At 34.0% G+C, this 13504-nt stretch overlaps 1 protein-coding gene across 8 annotated transcripts in view; it reads right to left on the bottom strand.

Annotated features, from left to right (window-relative positions):
- Positions 1-2399: 2399 nt before the first annotated feature.
- The window catches only part of NCKAP5 (NCK associated protein 5), a 674857-nt gene continuing 663752 nt past the window's right edge, over positions 2400-13504 (bottom strand). For all 8 annotated transcript variants that reach the window (XM_034423812.2, XM_060687933.2, XM_087884207.1 and 5 more), the window contains one exon: positions 2400-3705. In XM_034423812.2, the coding sequence (XP_034279703.2) occupies positions 3689-3705 (17 nt within the window). In that variant the 3' untranslated portion in view covers positions 2400-3688. The remainder of the gene's footprint in view (positions 3706-13504) is intronic.

Genomic DNA, 13504 nt, shown 5'->3' on the forward strand with positions numbered 1-13504 from the left:
TATGAGTACGTTACACGTGGAGTACGTCGGCTCCGGTGCCTTCGGACCCTCTGAGCAGTAGACTTCAAATTGACAGTTTCGCGAACATCTAGGCGGGACAAGCGGGGGGCACTTAAACACACTTCAGGACTGGCTCAACGGGAAAAAAACGAAACGAAAGGGGCGAGCGAGACCCCGAGTAAGGTACACAAATGCGCGAATAAAGAAGAGCCCATTGGAAGTCTCCAGCTGTCCATTCGCGCCTTTCTTTTCAGCCAGGCGAGGTTCCTTATTAGGGTATAAGTGGGAAGGCATGAAAGAGAAACGCGCGTCTTCGAGGTCTGAAGGGGTCTTAGCTTTTCCCATTCAACCGCCTTTTTTGAGAGCTGGGAAGTTTCTGCGGCCAGCTGAGCCTCTTCCGGGCTGAGAAAATGAGCGAGCGAAGCAATGATTTAGCAGCCAAACAGCCCTTCACCCGGGCTTCTGATGAGCGTGGCTGACAATTCAGGCTCTTGTCTCTTCGCCTCCGTTACTAATTTCATTGGCCACAAAGGACGTCCGTTTGAAGAAGAGGCGGTTTTCACCTGGTGCTCGTAACTCGGAGCCCCTGGTCTGGCCTTGGAGCGGAAAAGGCATGAAAGAACGAATCCCCATGATTTTTCTCCGTTGTCTTTAAATGAAGTCAATAAAAAAAATTCTGCCGAGTATTTGTCAGGTCATCATGGCAAGCTATCAAGAGATGTTCATCACTGGAGTTCCATACTTTCCATATTTGTCAGTGTGTTAACCTACAGGATGAGCCAAGTCATAATTATATGTATTTCATATCTTTATGTAACTTGTGAACCATTCATCTGAGGTGAAACCAATGATCAACAAAATGATGTGACATTACAATGGGTTTTCATGGGTCTGAGGTCACTTGCTGCATCAGAGACCTTTAATTCAGCTCTTGATCTATCTATCCAATGGCTACAGTCATAGTTGCCAATGTTGCCCTGAGCTGGCTAATTAAATGTACTGTGAAAGGCACATTTTGAAACCAAATAAGCAGTGGTGTATATTTACCAACGTGCTTCCTAGGACACAGACATCTATACTTCCACCAGGAATGTGCCAATGATTGCTCAAGGCTGAACTGATTATATAAATCAGGAAAGGAAAGGAAGTGTAATAACGCTTACACATTGTGGCTTGATGTTAATAAGGAGAAAATGGGATTAAAACACGGGCTAGCATCATTAGAAACTTTTGGTGCTCATGTAAACGGCAAAATGGGAAAAGTGCTAAAGGTTTCATCATGTGGTATAGTAGTATCACATAATTTTAACACACAACTCGCTTTTTTTTTTTCATTTGGAGCCCATTTTTTGCATTGAAGGCTTCAATGCGAGGTTTTATTGTGAAGTCACAATAGATGCTTTTCAGAGTAAATTTAGTATGAAAGGCAACCTAACCTTTCTCTCTTTAGTCAATGTTTTGGCAAAACACAGAAGAAAATGGTAGAATAATTGGGAAAATCTATAAAAGGTAACACAAAGGGTACAGTCCCATAACAGGTATGATAAAGGCATGGAAGCCAAATTTTATAATGGTTCTAAGTCATTTTTCTCTAAACCCCTTGTGTTTTCCTGGGAGTATGCGGTGGGAAGGAGAGAGAGATAATGAACAGATGTACCAGAGTTGGGAGTTGTTTGCTAAAAGCACCCATGAAATGTGCTTAGTAGGGTAAAAAACAGATTTCTGTAGGGAGTTTCCAGAGAAGGCTTTTACTGTGCCTCAGTCCTTGTTTTTGTGGGCACCTAGACACTTTGTTAAAAACCTTGTTTTTTTCTCATTGCTTCTTTATCATCTTTTTTTTTTTGACATAACAAAATCCTTAAGGAAGAAAAGATGAAATTGGTGGAGTTTTGTTTGACTGATGATAGGTGCTTGACTTGGCTGACAGCACCCTGCAGTCCATTTTGCACAAGAGAACAGAACACAAGTTCTGTTTTTAAAATATGCATTACAACTAGTATTCCAAAGGTGATCAGCTTTGCGTACCTTCTCTTTGAGAGATTTTTGTTTTCAACACTGACCATTCCCCCCCCCCAAGAGGATGCAGATGCTAAAGAGCTTTGAATTTAACATCAAATGTTCCCTTGTAGCAAATTCACCAAACTATCTGCACATTCCTTTGTCCTGGAGCATTTACATTTGTATGGCTGGAGAATTATCGCCATTACTTTTCATCTGGCTGTTTTTTCCCCCCTATGGAAACATTGCTACATTTTTCTAGGTTGCTTTCTTACATGTTATGCAAATAAAAAATAGTCTACTTCTAGATTGTTTTTTAATGTGTAATTAAATTTAGCTCATTTCTTTGGATTAATCTTTGTTGAAATGACTATTTTGCCATATATATTAGAATATCCAGATGTGCTTTGACTTTTATTCAGAAATAAATTCCAAAATAAATTTTATAAAAGTCTGAGAGAATGAAGTCCACCCTGACAGCACTGTATATTTGAAAACAACATAAAATGTAACATTGCACAAAGGTATTAATAACATAACACTGATAGTACATCATACTTTGAGGAAAAATGAATAGGAATTTGCTATAAACATAGTAAAATGACTAGGTATCACAACCATAACTAGATTACAGATTGCTGTACAAAAGTTGTTATAAATACTCCACATCTAGAAAAAATAACACTCCACCTTTGAAATAGACATTTCCCTCACATATAAACAGTCTTTGTAGGAAAAAAAACTTCACAAATTTCTTTGCTAGCACCATTTTTTCCTTATTACAAAAATTTAATCTGTAAATTACAAATCTAAATGGCCTTTTCTCCATGATTCTGAAATAACATTAAGATAAAATATGAAGACATGTTAAATCAGCATAAGATATAACAATGACAGAAGACTACAGATGGAATATCTTTTGGAAATGTTTGAACTCAGAATAAACCTTAGTTTAAAACAGCACTGTTATGTTGTATAATGTAATCCAAGTGGTTTTAATGTAATTTGGCAAGTTCAATTTTGGCAAACAAAGCAATTCAGCTGCATACGATTTTAAGACTAGAATGCTTATAAAACTTTATTTTATAAAAATGATCACTAATTTTGTTAATATTAAGACCAGTATTTAAAATTAGTAATGTGCCATTTCAGAAGCATGGCACAAATTAGTGTTTATTGCTATCATGTTTTTCTACAAATATATTTTTCTTTGTCAAAGAATATTTTTACAACTTCTGTACAATAATTCATGAAAGTGCAAATTAAGACTTTAAAAGTTATAACTGTTACAGGTATTGTGTTTTCTTTCTTTTCACAAGGATGCAGTCTCCTCTCTTCATTGTATGATCACACCAGGATAGATGGTATGATGAGTCTTATCAATTCTCAATATATTTACTGATCTTATTTATTTATTCTGTTAAGTGCTTCATCACTGTAGAGTATCTTTAAACATTGTATGAGCTTGTACTAGATGAGAAGCTATCATACAAAGAAACTCTCAAAAGTTCTGTGTGTTCTCTATCTTAAGAACTATTTAGAGACATTTCTTCATTATTTCCATTTTCTTCTTGTCCTTCAACCTTGTTTGCACTGTCCCAACAAAATGTATCAGTTGTTATTAAATTTAATGAGAGTTCAAAAGAAACTTTAGACATCCTTTTTTTTTTGAGAATCTTTTTTCATTTCCTCAGGTTGCTTCAATTTCTGTAACAATTTAAGAACAGGAGAATAAGAATTAGAAACACAATCTTTACAAAAATAAATAAAATTGTTAACCATACTATAAATGGTCAATTACTGGCTGTCTAACATTCATAGTAAGAAAAGAAATAGATTGTCAGAATTTAGAAATAGATTTGGGCTTAATCCTCCATTATAATTAAATGCAATAATAAAGTCAATTTTGGGATAAATCATAGCTTTAATGATTCAGCTCAGACAACCAGGACTCAATTTGCAAAACACCATTTACATTTTAAGTAGCTGATTCTGGAATCTGTATGTATAAAGTATGTTTGAAGTTTTCAGAGTAATTTACATTTCCATTCTTTAGCAATTATTTTTTAAGGACATCTTTGCCAAGAAAGCTAAATATTTATCTTTCGTGAACTTCATTACATATGAATTTACAGATAGAAATTTTGGATAAGACCGATAAGTTAAGCCTTTCTAATATCATTGGAACATTTGCATATAAGACAAAAATATCAATTCAATGTTCTTAGGCACACCTAGTTTCTTTCAGTTTGAGTAGAATCAGATTTTAATTAAAAATCCTTGCAAAATATTGAAATGTTGCTATTATCTTTTTTACATTACTGGTTTGAAAAACTGACATTCTAAACCAGTCCATATATATTCACAAATTCACTGTATTTTATATAAATTAAACACGTCCTCTATTGGACTGAGTCAGAAATACTGGTCTATCAAATGTTTATACACAGATTGAAATATGTACCACTATTTCAGTGGCATGAAAGTGACCTCTATTGTCCAATTAACATAAAGAAATGTATTGTCTCTTTTAATGGGCTTTTGTATTGGGAACTTATATACAGGAAGTCCCCAAGTTATAAACCTCTGGCTTACAAACAACTCCAAATTATGAATAGGCTACGTGCAGATGGCTGACTGGCAATGAGATCTGACCAAAATGGCAAACAGTGCTTTCCCCCAGCGAACTGAAGAATCACTGAAGTTGCATCATGAGATAGTGCGTGCATTTTTAGTATATTGGGCAACCTGTTTCAGTGGTTTCTGAAAGCGCTGTGCAGGTTCAGTGGTTCCTTGGCTTGCGGAAGGAGAACAGTATCTTCCATTTTCAGTCACATTGAGCTCCCATTTTTCTCTGCTACATAGCAAGACAAACATTTGACAAAATAACCAGTTCTACTTTACATACAAATTCACCTTGAGGACAGAATTAGGAACAGAATTAATTTTTAACCCCAGGATTTAACTGTACCTCGAATTGTGGGAAAGAAAAAATTCTACCCCCTTTCTCTCCCTCTCACACACCACATACAAATATACACATTACAGATGCTAATAAAATATGGTAGAAAAATAACATCACCTTTTGCATATAAAACAAATTGATCTTTTTAAACTAAAATTATTTTCTAATAAAAATAAGAACGGAAATTAAACTGAACTGATCCAGACTCAGACCAGAATCAATCAGATATTAGCCACATCTGCTCTGAGAAGAGTTGCAAAAGGGACATAAAATAAGCACTACACAATGAATCTGCACATTATATTAAAAACACAGCAGGACTGTACTATGCCAATTTTACCTCTTTGCTAGGAGAAGACTTTTTATCAGTTATTTTAGAAAAAGGTTTAGTAATAATGCAACCCCCCCTTCCAATTTTCTCATATAGTTTGCTCTTTTTAATCTTATTTTATCATATATGATAAACCTTAATATATTAGGGAATTTAGAGATATTCACACTTTTGCTATATCCATTGTTAAATGGGGTGTGCTATTCATATAATAAAGGCAACTACATTCATTTGTCATTTTCAGTATTAGTGCCAGGAAGAAATGAACAGATCAATAAGCTACTGGCAGTCCAAGAACGAACACTTGTTACTTTACATTTTGTTAGCAAATGAAACGGCTGATTTAGGATCACCAGAGAATATAGATAATATTATCAGAGAAGAAAATATATTGCAGTAGAGCAGCAAACCTAAGACCAGGTATTTAGTAATAAAAGATTCAGTCTTTTGCTTGACTCTATAAACAAAGACATAATGTATTTCTTATGCCTTATATTATGGGTGACATTTTCAGATAATGTTAAATAAAGTACAGTCAATGTAAAATCTGTAATGCAGTTCCCATAATTGAACCCTAATTCTTGATCCAGCTAGTACTAACCACTTATATTTTAAAAACTGTATCTATTTTTTACTAATTATTATTATGCTTTACATCCAAATTATACTTTCTTAAAGCTGAACTAGTATATTGGAGCAGTGTTTGTTTTTGCATCACACAATTATTCAGTTCTGTGTTCTTGCTATCAGGCTATGTTGTGAGAGTGAGGTCAGCCATTGGAAATTCAAGTTCACTTATTGACTGAAACTTCCCCTTAAATATATCCCACTAAAAAGTTTATTCAATGTGGATCTCAGCTAAAGTAAGAGTCAATTTCTATTAAAGATTTGTACACATACAGCATACGAGAGAGCAAGGGATTTTGTTAAACTATGGTTATTAATAGAGATGTATGCAGTGGAACATCCCTATTCACGCAAAGGAAAGCATTTCTCCTTAAGGAGCAATGCAAAGAACAGCACACTGAAGCATGTATGATCTATTTAAATTCAAGTATCCTAGTTTGATTATATTACAATCTAGTTAAGGGCTGTCAAACTCATGTTGTCACGGCAGCGTCACATGACGTATTGGGACTCCCCCCCTCTTGCTAAACCGGGAGTGGGCGTGGGCAGCGCGTGATGCATCCAGCCATGAGTTTCACATCCCTGATCTAGTTCAGTTAACATTTTTACACATATATGCAAACAGTAAAGATTATTGACACAACTACATATATTTCCATATTTGGAAAACGTCTTAATGTGCTGTAGCACTAACTGATCCAGGAACTGCAATTACTGATTTTTACTGATAACCTTGAAACATTTCTTTTTAACAGAAGATGCTTTAAATGGAAAATGCTTCTATGCAATTAGGTCATTATCAGTCCATTTTATTTTAAAGATTTTGTGATATTAGGAGGAACTTTTACAGATTGGCTTGGTGAAAGAATCTATAGGAAAAATAAACTATAAAAATTCGGTGCCATCTGAACTCACATCTTTTTTTTTTAAAAAAAAAGAATAATTAAAAGTTGAATTTATAAATCTGAACCATACAGTTAGCTGAGCTATTGGCAGTTCAATCTTACAAACTGATTTCATCAATCATTTTGAAATTGAATAGATCAGAATGGCATGTACATGATCAGCCCTAATGGGTTTACCTTGCACTACTCCACACTGTGTCTCTCAAACCTCTTAGCATAACTTCAGCCCATATTGTGCTGCACTGAAAGTGTAAAGCTTTTGCTGCATTAGGACCAAGGATGGTTTTGATGCTACTCCAGAGACCTAACATTTGTACAGCAGAATTTATGATTTGGATCTTGAATCTTATACTATGGTCTTTTCTGCAGAATAGTTAGTTGTTGAAGGAAACAATAATTTTTCACTCATTCCCAATTACATAGCTGTGTTTTAAATATACCTTGCCCTAGCCTAGAAAGAATGTTAATAAAGAGTTTACAAGTTAATTGTTCATAATATGAATGTTTAGGAGTGCCCAGGACCATCTACTTCAAAAGTAATTTCTCTATTGTCAAGCGAGAAAGGTGTGTCGTTATAATTTATTTATATGTTTAGATGTTATATATATTTTGTTTATATGTTGCCTTTTATGTAGGAGTTCAAAATGGCATATACAGTGATTCTCCCCTTTACACTCCCCAAAATAAAGACTTTGAGGTAAGTTGAGCTAAGAGAGAATGTTTGCTCCAAAGTTGCATTGTCCTGTTATGAGTCATGTTCAACCACGTAAAAATTACTGGGTTCAGGATTTATGACCTGGTTTAAGAATATATATGTAGGAAAGATTTTTCAAAATGATGAGACCTGTAGGGTGAAACCAGTGCTTGCTGTTAAGAGTTTAAGAGTAGAAAGGTAAGAGGTTCATGTCTACTTTCGGAAAAGAACTGAATGTCTGATTCTAGGTTAGTAATTATATTGATTTCTCAAACAAAATGATTTTAAGTTCCTTCTGTATTATTTCTGTTTACCAATGTAATATGACATTAACCAATAAAATATATTGAAATCATGGGTGAAATTTGAACCGGTTTCTACCAGTTCACTGACCACGCATGCACGCTGCATGCATGCTTGCGCACCAAATGCATGCGCATGCACATGCGCAGTGCACACCAAATGTGCGCTGCACATTTAAAAAGCTACCGGTTCAGGCGAACCGGTAGTTAAAAAAAGCTACGATCTGACGATCACCTGTGCCACGCGGTTTAGCTTTGCTGGAAAGCAGGATTTCCTATTAAATTAAATCAAGTAACAAATCATTCTGAATTATCTAAAATTAAAATTATCAGTAGTGAAAAAAGGACAAAGATTTAATATCTAACTTGAAATAAAAAATTATTTAATACATTGTAGTTTTGTGCAGACTATACTAAGTTTTGGATGGTAACATATTCTTTTCAACACTTCTCTTAGTTTCTATAGTAATATGTCTTCTGGCTTTCCAAGGAAAAGGAGGCCTTTATCTATCCAAGCCTGAAGGCAGAAATAAGAGAAAATGGGTTTAGGATTAAAAATCAACAACTTTATTTTTTGAGTTTGACAAGAGATTCACAGACACTGAAGATAATGTGTTTTTCCTTTGCTTAATTGATATAATTGAAATAGAATTCTATTCTATTCTATTTGAAGTGACATTTAGTGAAATAAATAAGTGCTGGAATGGAAATTATATGTATTGTTCTATTTCTTTTTAAATAATTATCCAGATAGTAATCATTTTATTTGCTGTCCATAATTTTTCATTTTTGTAACAAGTCTTTGAGAAGAAAATTCTGCTCTATGTATAAAATGGCAGGTATCTAAAATGCTTGTGAAACAATTGTTAAACAAACACCATAGGAAGACCCTGTCAATTAACTTTTATTTTAATATACAAAGCTATTTCATTTGCAAAGCAGATTAACGTCTGCATTCTGTCATTGGAATAAAGAACCTTCAATATACGTATGGGCAGATGATTACAAAAGATGTGCAATTAATTATAAGTTTAAAAATAAACTCAAATATATCTCTGCTTGTTCCTTAAAAATGGTGTTAAGAATAAAATTATAGAAATATTGTTCTTTCATGTCAGTGAAATAAAGTAGCAATTCCAATTATTTATGAAAAAGCCAAAAACAACGCATCATCTTTGAGCCGAAACAGATCATGTCACATTCTTTCCAATCTCTGATTAGTTTCTACTTTTGTCTTTTGTCCATCTCAACCTTTGTACAGTTCCTTATTTTTGTATTATGAATTCTGAAAAGCTTTTGACAGATACAGAAATGAGATGTTTACTTGAAATAATTTTGTTAACTATTTCAGGAAGCACTCCGATTACCTCATCTAAGTTTGATATTAATATAAATATTTCAATTTTCCTAAAAAATATAGATACAGGTTTGGGATTATCTTCACTACAAATATGCTAATGATTTTGTAGACACTGGAACAGCTTTTGCAATGGTATAAAAAAAAAGAATAAAACAACATTCAATATATCAAACATAATTAACTTGATATATTAAACATTCAGATCAACTTCGTGAGACTTCATCTGACCCTATTACTAATCTCAGCTGCCAGCAATAGAGTTTGGTTCAGAGGTTCTCATGTTTAAATCATTATTTTACTAATGCACTTTTAGTGTGAATCAGTGCCTCTTCTTGCTGATAAGGGCCACCTTGCAGGATATCAGATACATAGTGTATCCTGGGAATTGATTGCTCAAACATTTGGTAATAGTATATGGAGCCTTTAACCTTTAGGTCATTGGTTCAGATCAAATCTGGCCTATTGAAGTGACTGAAAATCATTATTATCTGGATCTTCATTCATGGACTTTGAGTAACTTCAGATAGTTAGCTTATTTCAAATATTCAAGCAACCACTGTGGAAGAAAGGGAAGAACAAAGAATGCAACAGCGCCCCTATGCTTTAATATTAGTAATTTTATATGCTTTTTTCATCCATTGCCTTAATATGTACACACATTTCTCCAAATGAGAAATGACTATCACCAGAAAGTGATGTACACCAGTGGTAGATGAGCTTATTTCCACTTTTGTACTCCTGCACATATGTTGAACTCACCTCCAGAGGTGAGAAAAAGTAATAATTAAGGTTTGTAAGCTGAAGATGGGGCAGCCCACTTTCAAGTCCACCTTTATCCAAGGACTCTCACTTCTGATTGTATGACAGTAACTTCTCCCATATGATTGTTAAGGGAAAATTTATAAGAGAAAACACTGTAAACTTCATCTTAAGCTCCTTGAAAAAAAGGCTGGATATAAAGTTAACAAATAGGATGCTCAAAGTATGGTCTACTCCTATGACATTGTTTTTGTAATTTATATGCTTAAAGATTTCTATTCTTCTGCATATTGAAATAACATGTCACCCAGCATCATTTCTTTCCTTGAGCTAAAAAGAATAAAAAGCATTAATATGCTATGCAGTATATATTTAAATGAAGAAATAGCAAAAGAGGTATGAATGTTTCAGTAAATGTTAGTAAATGCTTTTTTGTTTTTACTTTGTATCCATTTTCATTAGGGCATAGATGTGTGTGAAACTATATTAAAATACACAAAAGGTCATACTCCATTCCTAATGGAGTATGTTTGGAGAAAACAAAGATGGGTTCTCCACAATAGATGAACAGAAACCTTCTCCTGCAAATAATACTTGAAATATTGAGTTCTTAATTGTCCATATGCTACTAAAACTCTTATTGTCATGACCTTTAACTGGGTGAAATGAAGCCATTATAGGGCAGCAATTTTGTAAATCAAGGTACCTCAACTCCTGAGGGAATAAAATTTCATTGATTCAGGCTACTGGCTGGTGCACTGATGCTGTGGTCATGTGATCTTCATTTTAAATGTCGATGACAGTTTCCCAGCCAGACTTGCAATTCCTCGTTCCCTCCCCCACCCAGCAGCAACCACTTACCTGCCTGCTGAAAAGGGAAGGGAGGGAGGGAGGGAGGGAGGGAGGAAGGAAGGGGGAGAAATGAACTCCTGTGAATCCTTTCCCCCTCACATACACCTTACCCAACCCACACCACCATCACCATCCCTGAACTGGGGCCTCTCCTATATTCCCAAGCACCCCCAGACACTCTTTCTAACTTATGATCCCCTATATGCCATTCCCAATAGAAATGGGGCACCGTTTATCTAATATATATTTGAAAATTATCTTGGAAGGAATTTGGAGAATAGAGATATCACAAGACCTACATACAGCTCAGGCTCATAATCATTTAAGCATTCATAAATATGTTATTTTATAAAGTTATTATATGACTTTACCATAAAACATTTTCCGTTTTAAGGCTCCTTAAAAATTGCTACTGTGAAAAGTCAGCTATGCCTCTTTCATTAAAACAAAACAAAACAAAATAAAACAAAACATATAGAATGCCATCAGATATTAAAATTTACCACCAAATTATTTACTCTTGGCCATAAGAGAAAATTGTACAACATGTAAAACTCCTTTATGCTTCTTTAACTCTGATCAGGTTCTCTATATGGAAATTTAAATTTATGGAACTGCTGTTGCTTACTCTCTGATTTGGAAGGGAATTGTGATAGGTTGGAGTGTGGGCCTTCTCATGAGGCACAATGAGAAAAAATACTCTTTGCAAAGAATATCCGTTTGCATGAGACTAGTAAAACATTCATGGAACCACAATGGAAAGTAAACACTAAAATACTTTAACAATATATCCTTATGTTACTATACAACCTGTAGAGTAGTTAAGACTGCATACAATGTATACAGTGTATAAGGATTATTTTTGAAAGGATTGATTGTACTTTTTGCCTCATGTTAAGAAGTGCAGCATGAACACAATTCCATTTTATTATGTAGTGAAGTAATATAGCTATTTTTATTCACTTTATAATAAGCACCAATTTGAAACAATCGTATTAGCTGTTAATCATAAAAAGTAACATCTTCCTTTGAGTCATATGCAAAGATCAGTTGGGTTCAGATTAGCCTAAATAAATAAAAAAATAAAAAGCTTTCTCCTCTTCACAAAATATGCCTTCAAAATGATTCAACAGAGAAAAAGAAAAATGTAAAGTACACAAATTGTTGCTTTGGAATGGGAATTGAATACAGTTCAACAGGATCTATTTTATAACTGTATAACCCAAAGTCTTTCATTTCACACCTAATCCCTGATCAGAAGAACTAAGAAAGCTTGTTTCTAATTAAAAAGATAAAATAAAAACATGGTGGAATAATTTCCAAGCTGTTCACATGTTAAATCTTCAAGATACCTCTATTTGTTTAATCAATCAATATGAACTCATAATCCATACTATTTATCATGGTAATTTAATAATTTATCACTGTTAGATGTTTCAGAAATTATTGGTGAGAGTAAACAATTCATATTGAATACATTTCATAACAGCTGAGAGGGTTTTCAAGGTTTTTTTTTTTCATTTTCCAAAAAATATTCGGTGGTTAACAAAAAATTTCTAAATATTAGAAGTCAATTTAAACAATACTACAAGTCAGATATCTTTTTTCACTAATGTAGTTGATAATAAATTGCACTTAGTCTTTTTGGAAAACTGGATATCAGGAATGTGGGAAAGTAGTGGTTTTGGTTTCCAATTAGAATCCACTGTTTTCTAAATGTTGAAAATGGGATTAACATTAATCCAGCCTATCAGGCTGCTTTGGAAAATCTCCTGCCCATCCCCAAATCATATCTAATGATTCCGTTGTGTTGCACAATCTTACATAGGTCTGCTCAGAATAAAATGCTGTAGAATGGGTGGAACCTTCCGACCATTTGCCTGATCCACATATAAGACAGAAGAGAACTTCTTTAACCCTTCCTGTCAGGCTCTTACATTTTTTCTCTTTCATTTGAAAGTGGTTACTTATTAAAAGGGAGAGAAGAAAACTATGGATAATGAGCATTACAGAGCCACTCCCTTTTCATTATTGATACCTTTGTATGCTGCTACTGTGCACAAGATATCTTTCCTGCTCATTTTTGCTAAATAATTTATTTGAACAAAAAGTAAAACTGAGTTACTTGTCAATTCCATAAACTAGATACTTGATAATGCATACAACAGGCTAATAATTATCTATTTTGCAAAGGTGGGAGACCATTGAAAATGTTTTGATTTTCATGCAGCTTACCGGTAGTTTATTTTCTCCTCCATTATCTTTTGCCTGTCAGTTACTTCTATTTCAAGTTGCCTCTATTGCATGCTAGTAACTATGAGAAAGTATAATTATGTATAATTAGACCTGCTATCCACGCTTCCCTGCATTCATCATTCCTGAATCCCATAGTTGTCCAAAATTTGGCATCACTTCTCGGTTAGGTCTTTTTTTTTTTTTAATGACATAGTCTCAAGATCTCATTTAGCTAAATGAAATAAAGGGCATGGTGGATGAGGAAAGCCTCACAATAGGGATTATAAAATCACCTCATGGAAACATCAAACTGAATATTATGGCAAACAGTGTTTGAACTTTTTCTCTCTTTAAAATGTAACCTTAAATAATAAGTAAGGACTTTATTTTCCTTATATATTTTGGGAAATTTTCTCTTTTTTGAACATAGGATAATTTTTGAAATAATTAATCTTTTTTTTTTCTTTTGCTGCTTG

This window comes from Pantherophis guttatus, chromosome 1 (genome assembly GCF_059756535.1).
Source record: "Pantherophis guttatus breed Tessera chromosome 1, ASM5975653v1, whole genome shotgun sequence".
NCBI classification, from domain to species: Eukaryota; Metazoa; Chordata; class Lepidosauria; order Squamata; family Colubridae; genus Pantherophis; species Pantherophis guttatus.